This window comes from Perca fluviatilis, chromosome 9, assembly GCF_010015445.1.
Source record: "Perca fluviatilis chromosome 9, GENO_Pfluv_1.0, whole genome shotgun sequence".
Lineage (NCBI taxonomy): Eukaryota > Metazoa > Chordata > Actinopteri > Perciformes > Percidae > Perca > Perca fluviatilis.
Genome location: NC_053120.1, coordinates 40,985,301 through 41,009,825, shown reverse-complemented (window position 1 = coordinate 41,009,825; position 24,525 = coordinate 40,985,301). Strand labels below are relative to the sequence as shown.

Below are 24,525 nucleotides of genomic sequence, written 5' to 3'. Positions count from 1 at the left end.
TTCTTTGTTCTCATGAGATATATATATATATATATATATATATATATCTTTTTTTTTACAGTGTAGAACTTTTTATCTACACTGCATAACATTTCATGTGTTGCTAGTTCTTATGCAGCCACATTGACAAGTTTCACTTCTCTAAATCTTAGCACGATCTTAAAGGGTCATAACATTGTGTAAATAACTATCCTGTCTGTTCTTTCAAAGTGGTGTCTACATACTGTAATCAAAGGAATTTGGAATGCTGAGTAAGATTTCAAACACTGATTTGCGCACAGGAAAAAGTGGTCTGCTATTTGATTGCATGAAGTGATAATTGATTATGAGACAACACATAGTCATTGTCATAGTCATATTCATGGTAAATTATTTATGTATGTATGTATGTATATATATATATATATATAACACACCAGTATCAGAGTATATATATATATATATATATATATATATATATATATATATATATATATATATATATATATATATATATATATATATATATATATATATATATACAGTGCCTTGCGCGAAAGTATTGGCCCCTTGAACTTTTCGGACCTTTTGCCACATTTCAGGCTTCAAACATAAAGATATAAAACTGTAATTTTTTGTATAGAATCAACAACAAGTGGGACACAATCATGAAGTGGAACGAAATTTATTGGATATTTCAAACCTTTTTAACAAATCAAAAAACTGAAAAATTGGGTGTGCAAAATTATTCAGCCCCCTTAAGTTAATACTTTGTAGCGCCACCTTTTGCTGCGATTACAGCTGTAAGTCGCTTGGGGTATGTCTCTATCAGTTTTGCACATCGAGAGACTGACATTTTTGCCCATTCCTCCTTGCAAAACAGCTCAAGCTCAGTGAGGTTGGATGGAGAGCGTTTGTGAACAGCAGTTTTCAGTTCTTTCCACAGATTCTCGATTGGATTCAGGTCTGGACTTTGACTTGGCCATTCTAACACCTGGATATGTTTATTTGTGAACCATTCCATTGTAGATTTTGCTTTATGTTTTGGATCATTGTCTTGTTGGAAGACAAATCTCCGTCCCAGTCTCGGGTCTTTTGCAGACTCCATCAGGTTTTCTTCCAGAATGGTCCTGTATTTGGCTCCATCCATCTTCCCATCAATTTTAACCATCTTCCCTGTCCCTGCTGAAGAAAAGCAGGCCCAAACCATGATGCTGCCACCACCATGTTTGACAGTGGGGATGGTGTGTTCAGGGTGATGAGCTGTGTTGCTTTTACGCCAAACATAACGTTTTGCATTGTTGCCAAAAAGTTCGATTTTGGTTTCATCTGACCAGAGCACCTTCTTCCACATGTTTGGTGTGTCTCCCAGGTGGCTTTTGGCAAACTTTAAACGATACTTTTTATGGATATCTTTAAGAAATGGCTTTCTTCTTGCCACTCTTCCATAAAGGCCAGATTTGTGCAGTATACGACTGATTGTTGTCCTATGGACAGAGTCTCCCCGCCTCAGCTGTAGATCTCTGCAGTTCATCCAGAGTGATCATGGCCCTCTTGGCTGCATCTCTGATCAGTCTTCTCATTGTATGAGCTGAAAGTTTAGAGGGACGGCCGGGTCTTCGTAGATTTGCAGTGGTCTGATACTCCTTCCATTTCAATATTATCGCTTGCACAGTGCTCCTTGGGATGTTTAAAACTTGGGAAATCTTTTTGTATCCAAATCCGGCTTTAAACTTCTCCACAACAGTATCTCGGACCTGCCTGGTGTGTTCCTTGTTCTTCATGATGCTCTCTGCGCTTTACACGGACTTCTGAGACTATCACAGAGCAGGTGCATTTATACGGAGACTTGATTACACACAGCTGGATTCTATTTATCATCATTAGTCATTTAGGTCAACATTGGATTATTCAGAGATCCTCACTGAACTTCTGGAGAGAGTTTGCTGCACTGAAAGTAAAGGGGCTGAATAATTTTGCACGCCCAATTTTTCAGTTTTTTATTTCTTAAAAAAGTTTGAAATATCCAATAAATTTCGTTCCACTTCATTATTGTGTCCCACTTGTTGTTGATTCGTCACAAAAAATTACAGTTTTATATCTTTATGTTTGAAGCCTGAAATGTGGCAAAAGGTCGAAAAGTTCAAGGGGGCCGAATACTTTCGCAAGGCACTGTGTATATATATATATATATATATATATATATACTCTGATACTGGTGTGTTGAGGCCAATCATGTTAGTATTTAAGAATTCAATTAAAAAAACAAAGCCATATTTACCATCCAATTATATTTTTTTCATAAAATCATTACAGAAAAAAACTTGAAAAACTAGTCAGTGCTCTCTGTTGGACAAACTACATAATGTGTCAGATTCTAAGGGCGCTTTCATACCTGTAGTTCAGCAGACGCGCTGCGATTCAGAGTTTGAAGTTGCAACATTGTTGCATTTTTCATTTGGTTCGGTTAGCGTTCACACGACACTGTCAAGCAACAAACATTGTAAACAAATGACACGCGGTGGAAACAGTCGCTGGTCTCAGATATAATGGAGCAACACCAAATATATAAAGTCTTGGGTTTTCTGCTTTTGCCTCAGTGTTTTCTAATATTTTAGAAGATGGCAAACAATATGAGCAGCTGACAGACAGCGAGTGAAGGAGATGCGCTGATGCATCGGCTGATATCTGCTCTATTTACCGCCATCGGCCCAACATGTGCCAATGGCAGTAGCCGATGTGTATTTACTTTGCGCTGCCTTAATCTTGAGTTAATGTGTCAGACTCATACAACAGTAGCCTACCCTTCCCTGTGGGGGAGTTATGGAAACAAACAACAAAGCATGTGAGCTCCAACGGGACTCTATGGTGCCTTCAGGTATGCTCGCTAATGGTGGGGAATTTCTGCTCATTCACAGTTGGTGTGATTCAATATTTTTTATAATGAGATTTGTTTGTTTACCTGGCGCAAAAGAAAACAACAAACATCAGCATTATCGACCAAATGATTATTCTACACATCGGTATCAACATCGTTAAAACGGATCAAACTGCTCAGGTGTGAAAGCAACCTATTCACCATAAACATTTTTGCACGCACATTTCTTGTTACCAATAACAACCTATGTTGGCCTAGCTCTAATACTGTATACACTAAGTTCTTTATACTAAATCACATAAATATATGATCTTAAAAATTGAAAATGTAATTTCCCTAAGTGGGATTAAAAAGCTATTTGATAGTTGCTATAGTTGACAAGCACAATGTAGTTTTCTCCATCAAAGAGATCAATTACATTAAGTATCCATTAGATGGTAATTATGTTTAAATGTCACCATATTATTCACACTGTGGAACTGTACTTGTTAACAGTGGAATACCCATCACAAGTATGTTATTGCAATAGGTCATAAAGCCATGTGATACAAGGCCCGTTACCCCACATACACTTTGGCACTTGGTCTTAGAGTAACTGGATGTAGGTTTCCAGTAGATTCTCAGCAGGGCAGAGGCTGTTTGAAAAAGGTTTCATGTTCTGAAACTGGCAGAGTTTACACAGCAGTGGCTGTCTGCTGTGACATTTGACTGGCTTCATTTGCTCTCTCTCCCATTTGTTTATAAGAAATGACAGCAAAGCTCCCCTCTCCGCCTTTGATGAATCACACTTTCACTCATCAGCAAACCTTCCATCACCTTCCTAACATCACATTTTGAGGCACTTATTGTTCAGCCCATTTGATGTCTTAAGCTTTAGGATGGAAAAAAGGCCAACTCTGGCTCTCAAACCATTCACCTAGTCACAGAATATGTTTTTTTGCTTATATACAAAAACATAATCCGTCTGTTGTTCCTGATTTGAATTTCTCCTCCCGTGGGAATTCTCCTCAGGGTAGCTAATTTGGGTCTGCTCCTTTACACTTAAAACAAGTATATCTCCAAAGACCTCAAATCCCTCCCTTCCATCTCCAAACCAAATGAAGTCATAAATCACTCCTCTATACATATCATGCTAATTAAGAGCAGGGCTCAGCTGCTCTTCTCCAGCAAAGAATGGAATAAAATGTCTCCATAATTATGTCAAAACAATGTGCACTCAACCTCTGCCACAGCACATTTGGGACGGCTATGAGGAGATAAAGCATGTGGAGTGACACCCAGGACTTAAAACACTTTTTTTCCCCATTTTGTCTGGAAGGGATTCAAGATTTTTTGCTACTGTATAGAGTAAAGACACTTCTCTGATTTTTATTTTAAATACAGATTAAGTTTGTGTAAATATAAAAGAATGAACAATTTAGATTTTAGGGGTCAGGTACTGTAGTTTTTTAACTCAACATGCCCCGATGCGAGTAGAGCTGCGATTGTCCCATGACACATGTGGACCCACCAACAAGTCCTTCAAACCTTACCATGATATTCCTCTAATCTGACCCACGGGAGGGTTTCATAAATTAGCGCCCCCTAGTGGTGGCAAGAAATACGACATTTTTATCTGAACGGTCGAGATTTTAATAGGTCTTTAATGTGAAACTATTGCAGTTTGGTTAAAGGTATAGTGGAGGATTTTCCCGAATTTTAGAAAAGATCCGCCCTCTCCACTTTTTGAAAAAATGCACATGCGCAACACTCTACCTGCTCCCGAGAGGGAACGCCTATTAAACGTGTGCACGAGAGTGCACTGTTTACAAGTTGCTGTCGGCATGGCTCATACAAGCCTACTTTCCAAAAGAAGATTTGCACTTTTTCACAAATGGAGATGTTTACCGTGTCTGTGCGGTGCGTGACTTGTGCCAGGGCTAGCATCGCTAATCATAGCTTACATCAACTTTCACTAGCAGTGATTTTAAATGGATTTCTCCAAATAGCCAAACTTTACCTGTCGAGTAGAAACTTCGCGACTGAGGCATCAGTGGAGAGCCCAACCTGTGCTTTTAGCGCACGCCAGCGTGTGAAATATTCTCCCAAAAACACTCCGGTCTTGTTTCTTTCTTCAGAGGCCTTTCTCTTCTTGTCATACCTTTCGTAGACACTCGTAGCTCACCACACATATACACCTGAAAGTATTCATGCGCAGAAAGCGAAAACTACCCTAGGGACGAACACGTACGACGGCCTTACGTAAACATAGCGCCAGAATGATTGACAACTAGGAGGACCAATAGTCTTGATGATCCACCCGGAAAAAGAAAATCCTCCACAATACCTTTAAGTTTAGGTACAAAAACTACTTAGTTAAGTTTTGAAAAAGATCATGGTTTGGGTTAAAGACATTACTTCATTTCCACTTACTCAATTAACAAAGACTTTAAATGAACACCCGCCAACCTGCCAAATGCCGGTAAAAATGTACTTTGGCGGGTAACATTGTAAAGTTACTAGCCACTTTGGCTCGATGAAGCAAACAACAATGCGTCTGTTTGAATCGGCCGGCTGCAGAAATGTTGAAAAAGTTTGGTCTGTTTTCCACCAAGAACTTTGGGTGGTTTTGCGTGTGTTTGGCTTGGAAACGTATCTTTATCTGGCAACACTGCTTGTACTACTAATACTACATTTCCCATGAACACCATGTCATGATGTGTCGTACAACCGTTGGCTACGTGTCCAGTGCGCAGTATCGATGAAATTAAGTTATTAAAAATGCGTTGAAATTTAGTAATTGGCTGGTAAATAAAAAAATGTGCTAGCCATGTTGGCTGGTGATTAAAAAAAAGTTAATTTCAAGCCCTGCATATAATGCTGTATGTGACGTAAAGTAAAAAAAAAAGACTTGCTGTTTTCCTTTATTTTCAAACGGGACTCGAACCCTGGTCCCCTTACAGTGAAAACACAGCGGGCTCGTAAGTGTCTCGTAGAGCTCGTGTAGCGTAGAGACGTGCCTGATCCCACGCCTGGCCATTCATGCTGGACGCGTATTTCTACACGCCGATCACAAAGCAGTCCTTCTCCTATCATCTCTCTCTCTCTTTCTTTCTTTCTTTCTTTCTTTCTTTCTTTCTTTCTTTCTTTCTTTCTTTCTTTCTTTCTTTCTCTCTCTCTCTCTCTCTCGGTCTCTTTCTTTCGCTCTCTCTCTCGGTTTCTTTCTCTCTCTCTCTCTCTCTCTCTCTCTCTCTCTCTCTCTCTCTCTCTCTCCCTCTCCGATAGAAAGAGACAGGATGAGTGGGGGAAATTGTGGTAATTGTAGCGTGTGTGTGTGTGTGTGTCACTCTCTCTGTCCGTTTGTCGGTCTCTCTCTCAGTGTGCCTGATCTTGCTGCGAGAAGTCAAGACAGCCCAAATCACCATGAACCTAGGTGTTTTATTTGAAATGGGTTTTATTTTTGTAAAGTATCTGGCTGCTCTGTGGTCTTCTTGTATGTGATTACCTGCCTGGCTTGACACATACGCTCGCATCTCTTGCAAGAAATAGAGGAGACACCAAAATAAAAATAGCTGTGCTACGTGGCTATACGGGACACTTACGTGCCCGGTGCGTTTTCACTGTCAGGTGAAAGTCCTGTTTGTTTGACCCATCGACTACCCTAACTGACCTCCTCACGCAGGAATTGGTGCTCTCATACTGTACTTTGTCACCTTACTTCCTGCTTTGGTCCCGTCACTAGAGCATCACTATAAAAGTGAATATAGGTCATATTTGCTGCCTGAACAAACAACCTCTGGGAGCGTTTTTCGGGTCAGTCTCGTCCACTGTCTCACTCCCCCGCACTTATTTTGGCTCGTTGCAGCATGTGTGAATGCTAACAGACACCAAGCTCTCAGCAATAAATCGAGTTCAGATCGTGAGAGATAATTTATGTTCTGTGTGCCCAAACACACGGGCAAACCTGGTGTGTTTCTTTTATGATGATGGGACAAAACTCTCCCTGTGTTTGAGATTTCTTCAGTTTTATCTCCTTTGCACTTTCTTTCACTGAAACGTTGGATGGATTATGAGAAAGGCAGTCATGCTGGGCTTTGTCCTAAGTCGTTACAGACCAGATGGCCAGCGCTTACACATGTTTAACACTGATCATATTGTACATATGTAAATCTATAAACATATGCTCAACCTTCAGCCCCCACAGCATATCATAATCCTCAACCTGCAAAGGTTTTATCTTCCTACAAAGAACTATTCCTTTTTTTCTGTATCATTTTGCAACAAAATCCATAGTTTCAAAACATTTACTCATAGACAATCAAGTATAAGACTAACAAAGTTGGCAGTCATTAGTTATATACAGTACTTGAAGTGTTTATAAATGTGTCACTTACTTGAAAAACAAAATATAATATTAGTCCCAGTGTCACAGCTGGATCCATCTCCACCCTTTTATCTTTCCCCTTAACAATACTCCGGATCCCGATAACCAATTATACCTCTTATGGCCTCTCAAATAACTTTAATCACCGATTAGGATTCCTTGTTCACAAAGAAGCTACTTAAAAGTAATTGCTCAATAAAGACAGGGGAAGTTGTCGTATTAAGTAGGTCTTCCTGCTGCTTTCTCTCATTAGTGCTCACTTGGAGCTTTCAACTCCCCATTGTCACAAATGGAGCCAGCTTCATTCACAGCACAGAAGCCGTTCTCACTCTGCCTAGTTCACACTGCTTTGACATGACGTGACAGCATAAGCACCGCGCAAACCTGCAGAACAGAAAGTGCTTAACAGCCCAAACCCGTGTTGATTTTAGATTCATTAGAACAAGTGGAAATATTGGGTGACGCAGATTGGATAGTTTTTCCGTGGACTACAGCAGAGAGCCAGGGTTCGAGTCCTGGCGGTACCTCTGTTTTTCTTGCAGCGACCTGTACTGCTTGGTTGGAAACAGATGAAGAATAGACACACAGGAAAAGAAAAGAAAAAGTAAACGATAGAAATCGGATATACAGCTATCTGTTTATACTATTTCTATCGTTTACTTTTTCTTGAATGAGGGTCATTATTTTCAGTTGCGACAGATCTCATAATTTTAATATTAAAGTTTCCCCCCAGATATTATGTTGTTGAGAAAAAAGAAGGTCCTCTTTTGAAAATAATAATAATTTTATAATAATTTATTTATATAGCGCTGACGAGGACAGGGAATTATTCTGGTAAAAGAAAGAGAAGTGGGCAAAGACAAGTGACATTTTTATTAAAAAGGTTTGGGTTCTGCACTGCAAATTGTAATTTTTTACAAGTTTATTTTCAGTATGTTGATGTTTTTCTCAGATTTTCACCCATTTCGTAATATTTCAAACAACTGCCTGTGCTTTGGAAAGTTCTGGTTTCTGCAAAGTTTTTGCTTTAATATGGATTCATGTTGAAACAGTTGAGAAATAAGTTAGGTTTCTTTCCTCTTGCCTCACTCTCTCTTTATCTCACTCTTTTTTTAGACCAGTCTGAAAGACGGAGACTTCATTACAAAAAAATAACTGAACTGTTTTAAAGGCATTCATCCCTTCATTACACTATCTTTGAATGAAAACACATTTGATCATACAAATTTATGAAACAACCATTAATATATAATTTTTTTCACATGAAAAATCCAACCCGTAGGTAGGGCTGCGTATCGTTAAAATATTCAATACCGATACCAATACCGTGACTTCGATACCGGTTCCTGAACGGACTCAAATCCGGGCCGCTGCAAAGGACTCAGCCTACATGGGGCGCACGCTCTTACTGGGTGAGCTAGAGGTCGCCGCGGGACAAGTCTTTTTATTTATCTTTCAGCTCCTACTACGTAAGCCCGTATATGTATAACGGAGAGTTTTTCCTGTGTGTCTCTGCGACGTGTAATGTTAGACAGCCAATCACAAGCATTATTTGATCTTAGTAGTAGTGTATTTATGAGTGGCCCCCCATGTTGTTTGTATCATGCATGAGGATGCACGTGTAACGTACAAAGAAGTGGTGCAACGTGCAAGTGCATTTTGGTGAGTAACACTGAACGTAAACTTTTGTTTGTTTGCAAGACAATTGCTTATTTGCAGTGTGATAATTGTTCAGCCACAGCTATTTAAATGTGTACATATCTCCAGTGTGAGTTATTATGTTGAAAGGTCGTGTTTTAACGACCCTCTGGCTTTGGCAATTTGAGTTTCTAAAGTACTAGAGAGAGGTTCCACTCTTTAGCATTTTGCTAAATGAAGCCAGTAAAATCATGATAATTTGAATGTACAAATACTAAGATATGGTCTGGCTATTTTCAAACTCAGATAATTCTTTTTATAGAAGAATGTTAAGTTTTTTGAAAAAAAATAAAAAGCTAACATTACATTCTACTTAATTGAAAAGGCTTCTAGTAAGCGACCGTTTCCTAGCTGACCCTGAATCAGCCACAAACATCTTCAAGGTTGAGTGCAGGTGTTCATACAAGAACATGTTTTTGTTTGGAAGGATTACAGGGAATACTAACCCGACTGGTGATTGTGTTTTACATGGGCACATTAACACATTTTAACTCCTAAATGACTGTAATGGCACGATTACAGATACTAGAAAAATAACCAGAAAGATCCTTTCAGCAAAGATGCTTCATGATCTGTGTTCCAGCTCCAAGTCTCGCTTTCCACTGTTCCACATACTGCACTCCTTTTCAATGAAACATGCATCTCTGTAACATTTACAACTCTTGTCTTTTCCTGAAATGAGAAATCTATAAACATCTTTGATGTTCGAGAGAAATGTACATGAAACTTAATGTTTTAATTCTCCGTAAGCCACAGGTTACAAGTGACTTACAGATCTGTGCTGGAGCGGAGGGGTGGGAGGACCGGGGCAGAACCTTGTTGTCGAGCAGCATATTTTATTTCCTCTCCCAGAGGTTTAGAAGAGCTCTTACGCTTGAGTTTAAGCGGAGGTCACAAGGTTATTATATAAACAATACATGGAGGCCCTCAAGCCCCCACAGGGAATGTTTAATGCAATGCTCACAATTTCTGACATGTTGTAATGCTCAAGACGTGCACACCAATGTGTCCAATTCTAACCATGCTGCATTATCACTCTGTCTTGCTTTTTTATTTCTTTCTCTTCTTCGGCTGTTTATCGAGGCTACTGTAAACCCGCGCTGAATTAATTTGGTCAGCTGCCTTGGATAAACTACATTGATGACATCAATTATATTCTAATGAAAACAGATAAAAGCCATGGAAAGCAAATGGAATTTCTGAACAGGACCCATCAAAGTCTTAGCATTGGAACAAATTCCCATTACATCTCATAAAAGCCTTTAATTTGCAAAGCTCATGTCTGGTTTGGGGACTTAGAAGTACATGGTCAAATGATTCAGTGTTAAGTCCTTTGCCAAGAGAAGCCAAATCAGAATTTAATTTGGCACGTAACTCCTTATCCTGTCTGAAACATGTGGTTGGATGCAATCCTTGGATTAGCGTGGACTTTAGAACTACAAATTTGGCTTGTTTCTCCTCCTCTGGCAGAACAAACACCTAGTCTAACTCATTTGTAACACAAAATTTACATTTCCAATCTCTGGGGGAAAAGAAACACATGCTTACTCCAGATTAGTACTACTTAGTTAACCAAATTGCTACAATTATTTGTGTCACTCCATTGACATGAGATGACGAGGCTCCATTTCTTCTCTCCGCTTCTCTTTTGTAATAACTGTATAACATCTTTCCAATGTCTGATTTGATTTTACAGTTCAAGACAAATTTTGATGAATAATCGTCATTTCTCAGCATTTTGTACAGATGCTGCCTTTAAGAAATGGTGCATTATATCTTTCAGACAACTTAATGAGAAATATGGATATCTAGATTCACTGTGTTTTGAATATTTAGCTCAGAGTAACTTTAGAGGTACTTAAATGCTGTATCATGTCATAATAATCAATCTGATCCTGATGAGTGTTTGCAGGACCTGAAAGCGAGTAATGCAACTCTTTTGAACGCTCTTTGAACAAAATGATGTGTTGCAGCTATAAAACACAATAAACTCAATTCAATATAGCCATACAATTCAAACATCACTTAATATTAATGGTAAATGACACCGTTTCAAATGTGTACAAATACAGTATTATACAATACGTTCTTAAAGTTAAACCTGCTATAATATATTTGGCCACTCAGGGCAATGATATGTTGGAAAAACGGTTGCTTATTTACACATCCAGCAGACACCGAGCAACATTAACATTCATTTAGCTTGGTTTTGTTCTCTACGAACTCCTGAGAGAAAGAGCTGGCACTTTAGTTGCTAAATATTCCACTATGTTAGCTAGCTAGCTGCTAACTTTGTCTGTCTGCTGTTTGGTGCTGAGCAGGTTGTGTACAGTGGATTTTTAGAGTGGGTTGTGATGAGAGCGATGGTGGTTGAACCAAAAGAGTAAAGTTGTGGACGGTAACAACCAAAACAATGAGCTGAAAGAGGCTAAGATGCTCCTTCAAGCTGAGAGGATCTGCAGAGTTGGGTGATAATTCCCTGCAGGTTCTTTACTATGACTGAACCCTTTCAGTAGGACTGGCTATCGCCAATGATTTTCCCAATCTATTCGATTTCGATTCACAAGGATTCAGTATCAATGAGGTTAGAGTGAGTTAGTTAGTTACATTACCCATTTTGCTTGGCTATAAAAGAGATTTCCAGAGAACTTGTACAAGCAAGAAGCACCCCTCAAATATTTTTTATAATGCACCAGGTTATTGTTTACATTAAGAATTGACCTCCCCAAAAGTTTGTTTAAAGTACTTTTTAAATAACAGGACAAACATTATATTAACATATTAAAAGATAGATTTTGAGATTTTATTAATCGATATCCAATCACTCAAACAAAGATCGATTTTCATTGGAGAATCGATTATTTTAACCCAGCCCTACCTTTCAGATTAGGCAGCCATTTGATCCATTGTTAATATAACAAATATGGATTATACAAGCTTTAACAGTATGTGTTAAGTTGTAAAATGAAAGCATTTGTGGCAAATGTTAGCCAGCAACTACCTACAACTGTAAATGAGACTTTTTAACTTGACCCATTACATTGTGTTCTTTATTTGTTGTAGCTTCCACAAATACGAAAGGGCAAGGGTTCCAATAAAGTGCTCAGCACATTACACAGTTCTACACATATGGCATATCACTTTCATGGGTATGTTTTTTGAATGGATGGACGTGTGTGCACATTCTCCACAGATCAGCATGCAGGAGCCCGAGCAGATCCATTCATATTTTTATACACAGTATCCTCAGTTAATCTTACTGTGTAATCTGCTTTTGACCTTGGCCATGCAGAGCATCATGGGAACTGTCTAGTGATTTCCTTAAAGTAACAGAAGGAGTTTATATGATTCACCTTATCCCTAGTTTTGTACCCAGTTTTTTTTTTTTTTTTTTACTTTTAAGAATTGTGTTTAAGTCTAATTTCTTGTCGGTTTCTGTACCTGTCACACTAGTTATTGAGAAAATAAATAAAACTAAAGTTATATAGTGTGTTTATTCAGTAGTGTAGCGTCTATTCTTTTAGAATTGTGACAGTTTGAATGTAGGAAAAAAGAGGAAGTATTTAATAAGCTGTGTGTGTGTGTGTGTGTGTGTGTGTGTGTGTGTGTGTGTGTGTGTGTGTGTGTGTGTGTGCGTGCGTCCATCCCAGCAGACTACCTTCCCCCTCCACCACCTGCGGAAGAGTCAACCGGTTTCCCGCCCTCCCCCGGTTCCTTCCCTCCTCCCCCACTGATGAACTCATGCGACTATCAGGTGAGAGAAATTGTTGCTGTATTCAATCTTCTCGTTTGTCTGTAACTCTCTAAGAGTCGGCACAGAAAGCAAAAAAACGCCCCGAGCTCTACGCTGAGTTCATGCACTAAGTCCAGCAAAACTGTCTGTCCATTTGAGTTGCAGCCAACTGCAGAAAACATCCAGCTCCAGATGCTGCCTGGAGCCAGCCACCCTAACTCAAGGAACCACAAACAACACATACTTTCTTCAATCCCTCAGAACTCTCATGCAGGAAGGATGGAAGGCTGACACCTATTGGTGGAGCCCGGTCACTTTTCTCTGCTCTGCTGGTCATGATACCCACAGGCTTTTGTCCCTCCTGGGATATCTGGCCTCTGCGATCTCACTGACACTCTCAGCACTTGACCTGTGCTGCGAAATCCTCCAAGTTATTCACATTCTTTTGTTAAATGTTCCTCTTCAAGCCCCTCATTCTATTTGACCAGTTTCTCGCCCTAAATGAATGCTTCCTTTGTAAGTTTGGAGACAGAATGTCACATCATTTAATTATGCAATGAGTGTAAAATCACCACTCCTCCCACACAAACTGTACACACAGACAATATAATTCTGCATCCTGGAGAATAGCAGTATATGTCTTCATGTGGTGTTATGACCAAACTACAGGCATACATACATAGTACAAATATATATATTTTTAAATGTGCAGTGCAACGACAGTTCTGAATTTCATGGTTTTTCTTTAACCAAGGGAATGTTAGGCTCAGCCAATCAACATAGCTGCTTTTCCCTTTACAATTGGCTGAGCATAGAGAATGGAGTACATGAGCAGTTGAAATGTAATCAACAAAATATTTTATGTAATTTGAAATCGACAAGAATTTGACGTGGGTTCAGCATCAAATCATTAGTCCTAAACAGTTACAAATTCTTTCTGCCACTGTTGATTTAATATAGTAAGAGATCATTTTTAGTTGAATTACAATGGCTATGTTTCTGCTAGCGACCTGCCACTCTCACTTTTCTAAAACCACATCTGTTGCCTATACTCATATCTACAGTAACTGTGTGGGTGTGTAAGCTAACATGAAGCTATAACTACACATCCATTTTTAACTGTAATCGGAGACACACCAACATTATTTTAGGGCTTGTGCAAAGTTTAAATAAAATGTTCAAAAAGTTTAATGAAATACTATTTCATATTCAACCTGGTTACTCAACGCTATCAAAGGAAAACAAATAGTACCTTTGTGCATGTTTTACAGTAATAAGAATCCTTTGCTGTGTCTCAACTCACACTTCTGTACTTACACTTGCTATTTTGAGTACATAGTGCGTTCACACTGACAAGGTATGGCCAAATACAGTGCACTACAAGTACCCGGATGCTGCACTAACGGTCAAAACGTTGAGTGTGGAACACTGGACACTACTCGCCCTCAACATTCGCCCAACTTTGTTACGGCGCGGAAGCTACGGGACAACTAACGTATTTTTTAAACTTGTGAAAATGGTGGGCTAGGAAGCTGCAACGCTTGCAATTGCAACAGCGAACTATACAAATGTAATTTATACTGTACATGTGTTTTCTTTTCAATAAGTACCACTACACTGTAGTTAGATAGTGAGAAAACAAGCCGGTATATATTTTGGCGGGCGACAGTAGGTGGCACAATGCTCCGCCCGGCTGCAGTTTACCTTTAAAAAGAAGAAGAAGAAGAAGGAAGCGTCATTTTTCAGTGCATAACGTGCATGTGTGATTTGAGACACTACCCTGAGATGTACACACTACACTAGTGAGTACATATTTTACACAGTGCAATATGTGTACAGTTGCACTGTGTCCGCGTACTTCTGTGAGTATGTAAGTGTACTCGCAGAAGTACCCGAATTGAGACTCACTTCTACGTATTTCCAATATACACTTTTTCATATATTGTTTGAAATGGTCTTTACACCCTGACAGCAATAAATAACTTATGGGCTCTGAAAAAGGAGGGAAAAAGATTTATCACCTGTAGCTCATGATCTCCTGTAAAAAAAAAACACCAATCACTGCCTCATGGTCCGCTTGGAACGAACCAATGAAATGCCTCCGTGCCTCGTACTCTACCCCTCCCGTGTATGAGCCTGAGCTCAATGGGCATCGTCGCCACGTTGCTAACAGCAGTCATGTTTGTTTTAAACATTCGCCATGATAATATAGGTGTTTGCTTACCGGTGAATGAGACGTGAAGTCAAATTGCTGTCCTTTCTCCGCTCTGCTCTGAAGCTGCGACGCGGCAGTGCTCGTGTAAGTCTGGGGGAGGGGTTAGACAAAGCCCCGGGGAGATGCTACTTTCAAATCTTGCGAGCTTTTCAACATTACCAACTAGCGCTGTACGATTTGGGCAAAAAAATCTAATTGCGATTTTTCTGCCAGATATTGCGATCACGATTCGATTTGCGATTATTATTATTTTTGGTTGCATATTGCACCTTCTACGATCATGTTAAATAAAAATCCACTGAAAATAGAACATGTCTTTAAACAATCTGTGATATGTAACATTATTCCAGCATTTATTTTATGAAAAAACAGTAAATACAAGAATGAAAAGAGGAATAAAAAAATGTTAAATCAAATGTTAAACCACAACATTCAACTAAATTATTCAAATTTATTAATCCCGGATTCACGATTAGCTGATCGCATTCTTTCGAAACCATGATTTCGATTTTAAAAAACGAGAAATCTTTCAGCCCTATTACCAACCCTGCCTTTATGTCAATGGCAAGTCGCAGTGCTTCCAGATTTTCATGTTCGTCTTAAACAAAATGTTCACTGAAACAGGTTTTACTTGCTGTCATCACTCCTCCCGTTCACACTGACCATTCAAATATCCCTTCCTAATGCACTGCCATGTACATGTAAGTGATGGAGGAATCTGCAGTCCTCGCTCCGTGCAAACATATATTAATTTTTGAGTTTATCTGAAGCTAATATGAGGCTCCAGCTTTCTGAGTTAGTCAAATCAAGTCTTTTTTTTAAGCACGGAATTCCCTTTTCGTCTTACCATCCCTTTACTGTTGCTCAGCACCAAAATAATCCGAGGAAACACAGAGTGAATTTTGAACAAAAAATACTAACTTTGGAAGTTGTCCATCAGACTGCTGAGGCCTCATATGAGCTTCACTGTGGAATGTTTTTTTGCGCAAAACAAGGACTGAGGATTTTGTCTCTCATCACTTACATTAAAGGCAAATTACGAAGGGATCTTTTAACGGCCAGTATGTTCAGGAGGAGGAGCAAAGTCTATTATAACGGACATATGGGCACCTGACTATTGTTGTAAGACAGACTTGAAAGAAAAAAAGGTGAACATATCCTTTAACCCTTGTGTTGACTTAGGGTCAAATTGACCCGTTTTCAATTTTTGTTTTATATCACAAAAAATGGGATGTAGAAATAAGCGCTGAAGATGTGTAGAAGAAAAAGTTAACAATTTAAAACGGAAAAAACAAAAAAAAAGGTTGACGGGAAGACAACACAAGGGTTAAGGTAAATAAACAATTTAAAAACCCAATTGGACTATGAAAATGTTTTTCTTAGCTCATAAAAAGCTATCATATACAGTTTATTACAGTAAGTGGACATAACAAAGATAATCAGTTTAGCTTCTTTCCCTATTCACCACTGCCATTTCTGCCATCGACAGTAGAAGTCAAATATATTTGAGGCCTGAAATCACAGAAAGAAATGAAGTGCTTAATTAGTTTGAAAAGTGCTTTCGTGTTTTCATCTTAGCTTTTCTTCTCCTATCATATTGGCTGTAGAATCCCCCCTGGCCATGCAACTTAATTCCCTAATATACCACTGGTATCTTAATTATGTGTCCTGTAGCCAGGGCAGAACTCATTTAACTGCAGGCGCCGTTTGGAAAAAAAGGGATGGATATCAGTCAAAATGTCTTTGCATCTTGTTCTCTCTGCCTTAGTAGAGAAAGTATACACACTGAATGCATAAAACAGTGATGAAATGGTATTTCCTCAGAAGAATGCAAAAATATTCTCGCCTTTATCACCCTGGCTGAGAGAGATGTCTTGGTTATGACATGTTAATGCCAAAACCTTTAGCAGGAGAGAGGAAGACAAAAGCAGCTAGTTTTCATCGCGGATTTTGCCCACATTATGAAGCCCTACACGTCACAAAGACTGCAAGGTTTCCTTTCATCCTCCTCGTTATCCCCGTTAAATAAGTTTGCCTGTTTTTTTCTTTTGTTGATTTGAGACAAGCCATTAGTGTTTTGCTTTGTTTACCCCCGCTCATGATTGCCTTAGATGTTTTTAAGCAGCAGCTCTGCTCCAAATGGAGGCAAGCGCTGCCTGTAATAGATTGTGACAGGTAATCCAAACACATAACATTAGAATAAGAAGCAGTCACTGATCCAGCCAACTCAAAAAGCCCCCGCAGGCAATTGCAAGAAGTCTTCTTGCAGTTGCAGCGTAGTTCAGAAGACTAAAAATACATCTGTCATTCCATGGAGAAATTCCCGGGAATTTTGTAGAAAACCGAGTGTCACAAATGGTCAAATCATTTTAGCTACTTTCCAGATTTTTGTACAACGGTTTTGTTAACATTTTGGGTCTTTTTTTAAAATGTTATGTTATGAGGTTATGTTTTCTCTGAGGTGAAACTGAAAAAAATGTAGATGAATAAATCAGTGGGGTCTGAGACTGTTGCAGTGATCCTGTTGCTGTTGCTGACACTTTCAAGCTTCCTCTGATAATAAACTAGTTAATTAAAAATCTGAACAATTCGTATCATATTTGAAATATGGAATAATGTAAATCAAACTTTAATTCTAAAAAAACCCTGACTTTTTTGTTTGAAAAACTGCTGGATGAGATTGTGATGAATAATGCATGAGGAATGAAATACTGTAAATCCAAGTGTGCTGAAAAGCAGGAGGTGAATAGTGCACTGCTTTATGACACTTGTCTTTCAGACAATACATTGCTTCTTATTTCTCGCTGCATTTCTCTCCCGAGAGAAGTGTCTGCTATTGATGTGTGGCTTTCAAAAAGATTGTCTAAGGTCAAGGTGAAGCATGAACTCCAAAACTGTAATCCAAACAAAGCAGCAGAGAATGTCTCCAATTACTCGCCATTGATGATTATCTGTCCTTAACCTTTGAGTGCAACAAGACAAAAGCACATAACTAATACCTCTTTCACACCACCTACCAGGGTTGGGCTAGGGTTGTCTGATCAGGGTTCAACCCTCCTTTTGGAATTTCAAACCAAGCCAGTCTACATGGGTATAACCCTGGTCATGACAATTCAGAGATCACCTTTCGCAGTTTTGCCTGTAAAACTCTGCTATTGCCCTGCAGAAAGGCAGACTAGTGACCATCCGGGCCCCCACTGCCAGCGGACTGTTTGGAAATTAATTAAACCGCTCCACCTTGCTGTTGTTGAAGTTGTTGAAATTCCACCCGATTTCACTTTTTTCAGCCGGATGTGCGTCCCCTTCCTCTTCCTTTGTGTTGGCGTTCTAACCTCCGGTGGATTTGTGAGGACTATGGTTAACTGCTCCTCAGATCTCTGCAGGGTAAATCCAGACAGCTAGCTAGACTATCTGTCCAATCTGAGTTTTCTGTTGCACGACTAAAACTACTTTTGAACGTACACATGTTTCACCAAAACAAGTTCCTTCCTGAGACTATTTAGCAGAGGCACCGTGGCTCCATCCTTAGCGCCACCCGAGACGATTGTGATTGGTTTAAAGAAATGGCCATAAACCAGAGCACACATTTCTCCCATGCTGTGTGGACTAGCCAGACCCTTTGCCACAGCGCTGCGGAGGCAGGTCTGGCAAATCTAGTCCTACCCTGATCAAACCCACCTGGCAACCTGGGTCGCGAAGCCGAGCAGATGGAGGAGAGTTACCCCATTCAAAGACGCCCTCGACCTGGGTATAACTCTGGTTGAGCCATTGGTGTGGAAGTGGTAGGAGTGTCATTACAGGCTGTTTTGGTAATTTCCTCTGCTGTATTACACATATGTGTGATGTTTGCTCCCAGATGAAAGCACCAGAGAAGACCCTGGAGGAGAGACGCTCCAGTCTGGACGCCGAGATCGACTCCCTCACCAGCATCCTGGAAGACCTGGAGAGCAGCTCGCCCTACAAGCCCCGGATCCCACAAGTATGAGACCGACACAACTTCACACCTGCACATACAAATATACACTGGAACTAAGTATATTAACTACACTTCATTTCCTACATTTTGGTGAATGTTTCTGCAACAATTTGTGCCTTTTCTGCATTAATTTACGGTGCGAATGTGTTTATTGATGCAAAGGAAGTTATTATATTCTCCTGTATTGTTCAGAACTTTCTGCATATTCAAAACATCACACGTGTTTCTCAACAACAAATCTGTTAGAAAATGAGACCTTGTTAATGCTAGAAGCTCCAAAGTTTGAATCTACTTAAATATATCTATATTTTTCTCGCTCCTGTTGACACACAAACGCAGTGTCTAGTTGGGGCTATTTTTCATATTTCCCTGTGTGTGTGTCCCTCTTTGAACTTTTGAGTAAAATTCTCTAACATTTCACAAAAAAAAAGCAAAGATTACAGACTGGATTTTTCTGCAAAACAAGTAATTTTACATTTGATACTTTAAGTATATTTTCATGATAATACTTCTGTTATGTTTTTACTTACTTAAGTAGGATTTTGTAGTCCTTTTAAGTATTTGTACATGGACGTACTGGTACTGGTACAGTAAAGTCAGGCACCTGAGTACTTCTACCACTGCTCACAAGTGAGGAAGAGATGATACACACAGCTTTTAAACAAGTTCTGCTGTATGAAGGATGCTATTGGGTAAAGCCAACCAACCAACTACAGACTGGTTGAATTATTTTTAGACAATTAAAACCAAATGATATTTTTTAGCAGATAAGGTTTCCTGCAGGAAACAAAGCCATATGTTACATCTCTTAAAACTGTTTTGCACTAATGACAAAATGAGTCTTGACCTAAATCACTAGTTGATATCAAACGATATTAAGAGCAACTTCGAAAAGTCAAAGCCTTGGGCAGTTCACTAAATTGTTTGACACACAATAAATGTAGGACAGGCGGATAAAAAAACCTAACCAATTGTGTTTGGAGTAGGAAGGCTCAGAGGGGTTTTTAACACCATGCAGATCATATCTCTAGTGAGATATTCGAGCAATAATGCAATACCTGAAAGGTTGTTCACTGTGATGGCTACGGACGCGGCTACACTGGGATCAAAATAATTTAGTCCAAATATTTGTGAATATACTTAAAGGTAGAACAGTTTTTATTCTTTAGTTACCATGCCTACATGTTGTTTGTTTTATTTATTTATTAAAGGATGCATGTGTACGACAAAATACAGGGTTAAGATGATACATTATTGACAGGAATTCGTTTAGCTACAGACCTCTGTGACCTCATACAGTGAAACACATACATATTTACATTCACCTATTGACCTTATTGTGTTAGTGCATGTCAGATTGTGACTTTATTGTGCAGGAAACATGTTCTAACTACTTTCATAGCACGTTTTTTAGCACATCTGTGAATATACTCTCCTTTTTAGACTAGTAGAATACACATGTAAGATGCTACGTTTGTTGTAAAATGATACTTGAAACATGGTATTTTTCGGGGAAGTGTGCAGTGTGACAAAGACAGACAAAAGACTACTGGTTGCGAGTGCTTGGGTCCATTGGTTGAGTGACTCCTGGCTCCCTGGTTAGAGGGAGTGAAATGGGTGTACCACACACAAAGTGAAAATTATTGCACCACACAGGGGAAACATAGCGGATGCAGAGGGGAAAGAAATGAACCATGTGGTTCTGAAATGATACACATGATAAAGGCAAGTAAGTCAAATATGACTTGGTGATTTCTAGTATGCTTGGTGTTGTCCGTGTGTTCACGGGTGCTGGTGTTAAATGCGATACCGTTAAAAAAAATTACATTATGTGCTCATAAAATATGGTGAAATGCCTTTTGGAGCATGTTTGTAGTAGAATACAGACGTTGTATTATAGGGTTATTATAGTCTGCATAGAGCAGCTGCCCACAGGTGTCTGTCTAGAGAACTTGATCATGTTCAGGGCCTCGTAGCTGGATACGTTTGAGGTCACGATACACATTATTATTAGTTAATGAAACCGGTAACAAAATCCACCAACCTCTGAAGCTTACTTATTAACACATCCCATCTCGTTTGTTTCATCCATTTAAAAACAGAAGTGAAAAACAATATTGCACTATTTTACGGGGGCTTATGTGCCAAGAAATAGTCCCCCATATTGGACCCCTCCCAATAAAACCACAGCTTGTTGTTTTTATACAGATTAAACAACTGACAAGTCCTATGCTAAGCTAAGATGGATGGCTCCTGGGTGTTGCTTCATATTTAGTGTACAGACATGAGAGAGGTAGCAATCTACTCATCTAGATTGTGGCAAGAATGTGAAGAAGTGTATTTCCCAGAATGTTGAACTATGCCTTTAACAGTAGAGAAAACAAAAAAAATCTTATGTTTAGCTGTACAGTATACATTATATATCCTCTACATGCTGCTAGCTGTCAGTGTTACAAGGTTTGCATTCAGAACAAAGGGAATCTACAGCACAATGTGAAAGCATCTGTTTCCTTTCATTAATTCTCTGTTTCATGTAACACACACACACACACACACACACACACACAAAGCCTGTGTCTGTGCAATACATACACGTTGCATAGAATTATAAACACTTTTTAAGGACGTGGAGCTACCAGCTGCTGAAACACATGGCATATTTTTCTTAATAAAATATAGTATAAGTGCACACCTTTTGTTGGGTAAAAGAACATGCGGTACAGTATATATCGGAGCAGGAGTCTGAAAGCTTTTGTCAACACGACTTGAAAAATTGATGTCCACCTGTATAGCTCTGTGAGAGCCCAGCTTGCGACTGAGCAGCTGAACAGTCATACTAACTAATGTATGGCTGTCGTGGTGCTTTTACCTGTCAGGGTCAAAGTCGCTGCATGTTTATTTTTATCACAACCTGCTGCAAGCTTTTTGAGTTATGGATGAGAAGCCACACCACCTGTGTGTCGGCAGAGAACACATACTGTACATGCTATGACATGTATTAACCATACAATGTTATGTATCAGACATTTTGTTGACTTAACCCTGTTTTTGCAGCTAAAACACACCGGGCGTGTAAGCGTCCCGTATAGCCGCTGTAAGGCAGCATCCCTGTGCTATCATGATGCCCATTTTACTGCCGCTGTGTCTTCTCTCTGAGAGCTGTTTGCAGAGACAAACATTCAAAACATCACATTGCAACAACAGAGTTGCTTTCAATGTGATTGTTTATTTTTCAGTATTACGTGCATATGCACACAAACACGCACACTTGCACGCTGTTAATCTCTCCTCAGCTGATACTGATTCTAACTGATTAACTCAGGTTGACCTTTTCCCCTACCCAGCTGCTCCTGTCAGTCCGTGCTTGGGCTCTTTCAATGCATTATTCTACAACACAACGCCAGTCTGTGTCACGGGCCAGGTTTCATACTCCAGCATTGGCACAACATGCTGCACAGTAATCTTCCGCTTGTATAAGCAAAGAGTAACGAGCAATCTTGATTTGCAGCTTTTCTGCGCGCAAGCAATCACAGAGCCAGCTCTCTAAAATCAATAGGCCGCCCCGCGCTCTCCCTTTCAAGAGCCTGGGAGAGGAATCTTCCATCCTGATGTTACATTTTGGAGTCCGCTAAGGGGACCTTATGTGTGCTCGCCTCCCAGATGAAATTGCAATGGACGTTGCTGCTCATTCATAAAAATATAAGTAGCATTCCTGCGAAACACTCAGCCGGCACTGATGCTTCACAGACATCAAAACAATTTTGTTTGCTTTAGTTGGTATTCTCTGTGGCATAACAGTGGGTAATGAAATGTGATCATTATATAATTCCCATTTGTTCTCTTTCCACTTCCGTCTTAGATGCCATTTGTTATTTGACACAGTTAACTACGTTTGTGTTTGCTTTATCCTGCGACAGCAAAAAAGAAGCCAGTCCCGATTATAGTGATGATGCTCTTTATTCTGTGAGAGGTTTCTGTTATTTCTTGTTGTACCAGATTTAAATCAGTAATGTTTGAATATAATTGAGCAGAATGTCATTAATTTTTTTACACATTCTCATCAAATATTTAGGTTCTGCTTCAGTCTAGGCCAGGGGTCTGCAAACATTTTTTAGGCCGAGGACCCCTTAGCTGAAAGAGAGATGGAGTAGTGCCCCCTTACTGCTGTACATATATTGTATAAAACTAAGTTGCATGTTAAACTGGGTCGGATGGATGAAAATAAATGGATATTCATATATTATTTATACATCATGTTTTAATGTTAAACATATACTGTATGTGGAAGGCACAGTGACTCCTCAAACTTAACTGTACGGCTACCAGTGTTGGGGTAGTTACTCAAAAAAAGTAATAGATTACACATTACTAGTTACTTAAAAAAATAAAGCCTTTACTATATTACTCACTGCTGAAAGTAACTACTAGTTACATAACTTTTGGATAGCTTCATATCCTGAGATGCACCATAATTTACTTGCCAAATAACAATATCAAGTTAAACCTCATGTATGCCCAGATCAACACAAACCCTTTATTATTATTATTATTATAATGACGACATACACAAGGTCTCTCTTTTATGCTCTTTAATACCACAGAGCTGACAACAAAGTTGTGAAAATCAGATTCAGCACAAAATTTGTCAAGAAGTACTGGCGGCCGTCTGCTCTTCATTATCTGTGTTTTGCCCGGTATGTTTCGAAAAGACGGCGATTCCACTGTCGAAACAAGCCACATTTCCTCCATTATGTATGCTGCCACAAGCTTATTTATCTCTGCTTTGTTTACCTGCTGCATAGCTGGTGTCGGCAACATGCTCTTTTCATCAGGTTCTCAGGGTCTGGGGGACTTTAGCAAATAGCTTAGATTGGATGTTGTGTTCGTGGTGGTGGAGAGGTGTTTGTGACCGGGGGACAATTTAAGTTTTGTCCTTTTGCACAACTAATTTGAAGTAATGGGCCTTAAAAGATGTCTTAAGTGGTGGCTCTGCCATATTTGTTTCGTCTACTTGGACGGGTGTTATGGTGGCGCAAACACGCACGAAAATGGACGTTTGATTTGTTATTCTCTCCTCCCGTTATGCAGATAGTTGAAGAACCAGTAATGCAATAATTATTTGAGTAACTGTAATGTGATTACTGAGTTATCAACAGTAATGTGTTATGTTACTGTGTTACAAACAAATGTAATCTGATTACAGTACCCCCAACACTGATGGCTACCGTACCTATAGTAAGCTTATATTCAATGTGTAAATAATAATTATTTTTTTAATCACAAATAGGCCAATTTATATTTGCTATAATATTCTGGATTCATATTATTGTATATTTTCAAACATTTACATTTTTGAAAAAAAGACACTTTCAAAAAATAATTTTTTAACATAATTTGGCAGACCCCCTGCACTAACTCTGAGGACCCCCTAGGGGTCACGGACCACCTGTTGAATATCTCTGGTTTAGACAATTTATTTCAATCTAAAAAAATAACATTTATTTAAAAACTCTGAAGGTGTGTCAGCAAACAAGTTGTAGCCTGTATTTAAAACATTCTCGGCACTTCATGTCACACAGTAGGCTATACATACCGAGCATGCAATATACACTCGCTGTTTGAGTTAGTGACATGAATACAGCAGAAAACCAAGTAATATAAGGAAGTGTATGAGTGATAGTAA

General features: G+C 39.2%; 1 protein-coding gene across 4 annotated transcripts in view; it reads left to right on the top strand.

Moving 5' to 3' along the window:
* Nucleotides 1–24,525, top strand: part of LOC120565727 (LIM domain containing preferred translocation partner in lipoma) — a 179,364-nt gene that overhangs the window by 63,949 nt on the left and 90,890 nt on the right. For 3 of the 4 annotated variants that reach the window (XM_039811707.1, XM_039811708.1, XM_039811709.1), the window contains 2 exons: nucleotides 12,569–12,672; nucleotides 18,723–18,845. In XM_039811707.1, coding sequence (XP_039667641.1) covers nucleotides 12,569–12,672; nucleotides 18,723–18,845 — 227 coding nt within the window. The remainder of the gene's footprint in view (nucleotides 1–12,568; nucleotides 12,673–18,722; nucleotides 18,846–24,525) is intronic. The other variant, XM_039811710.1, reaches the window with a different exon arrangement.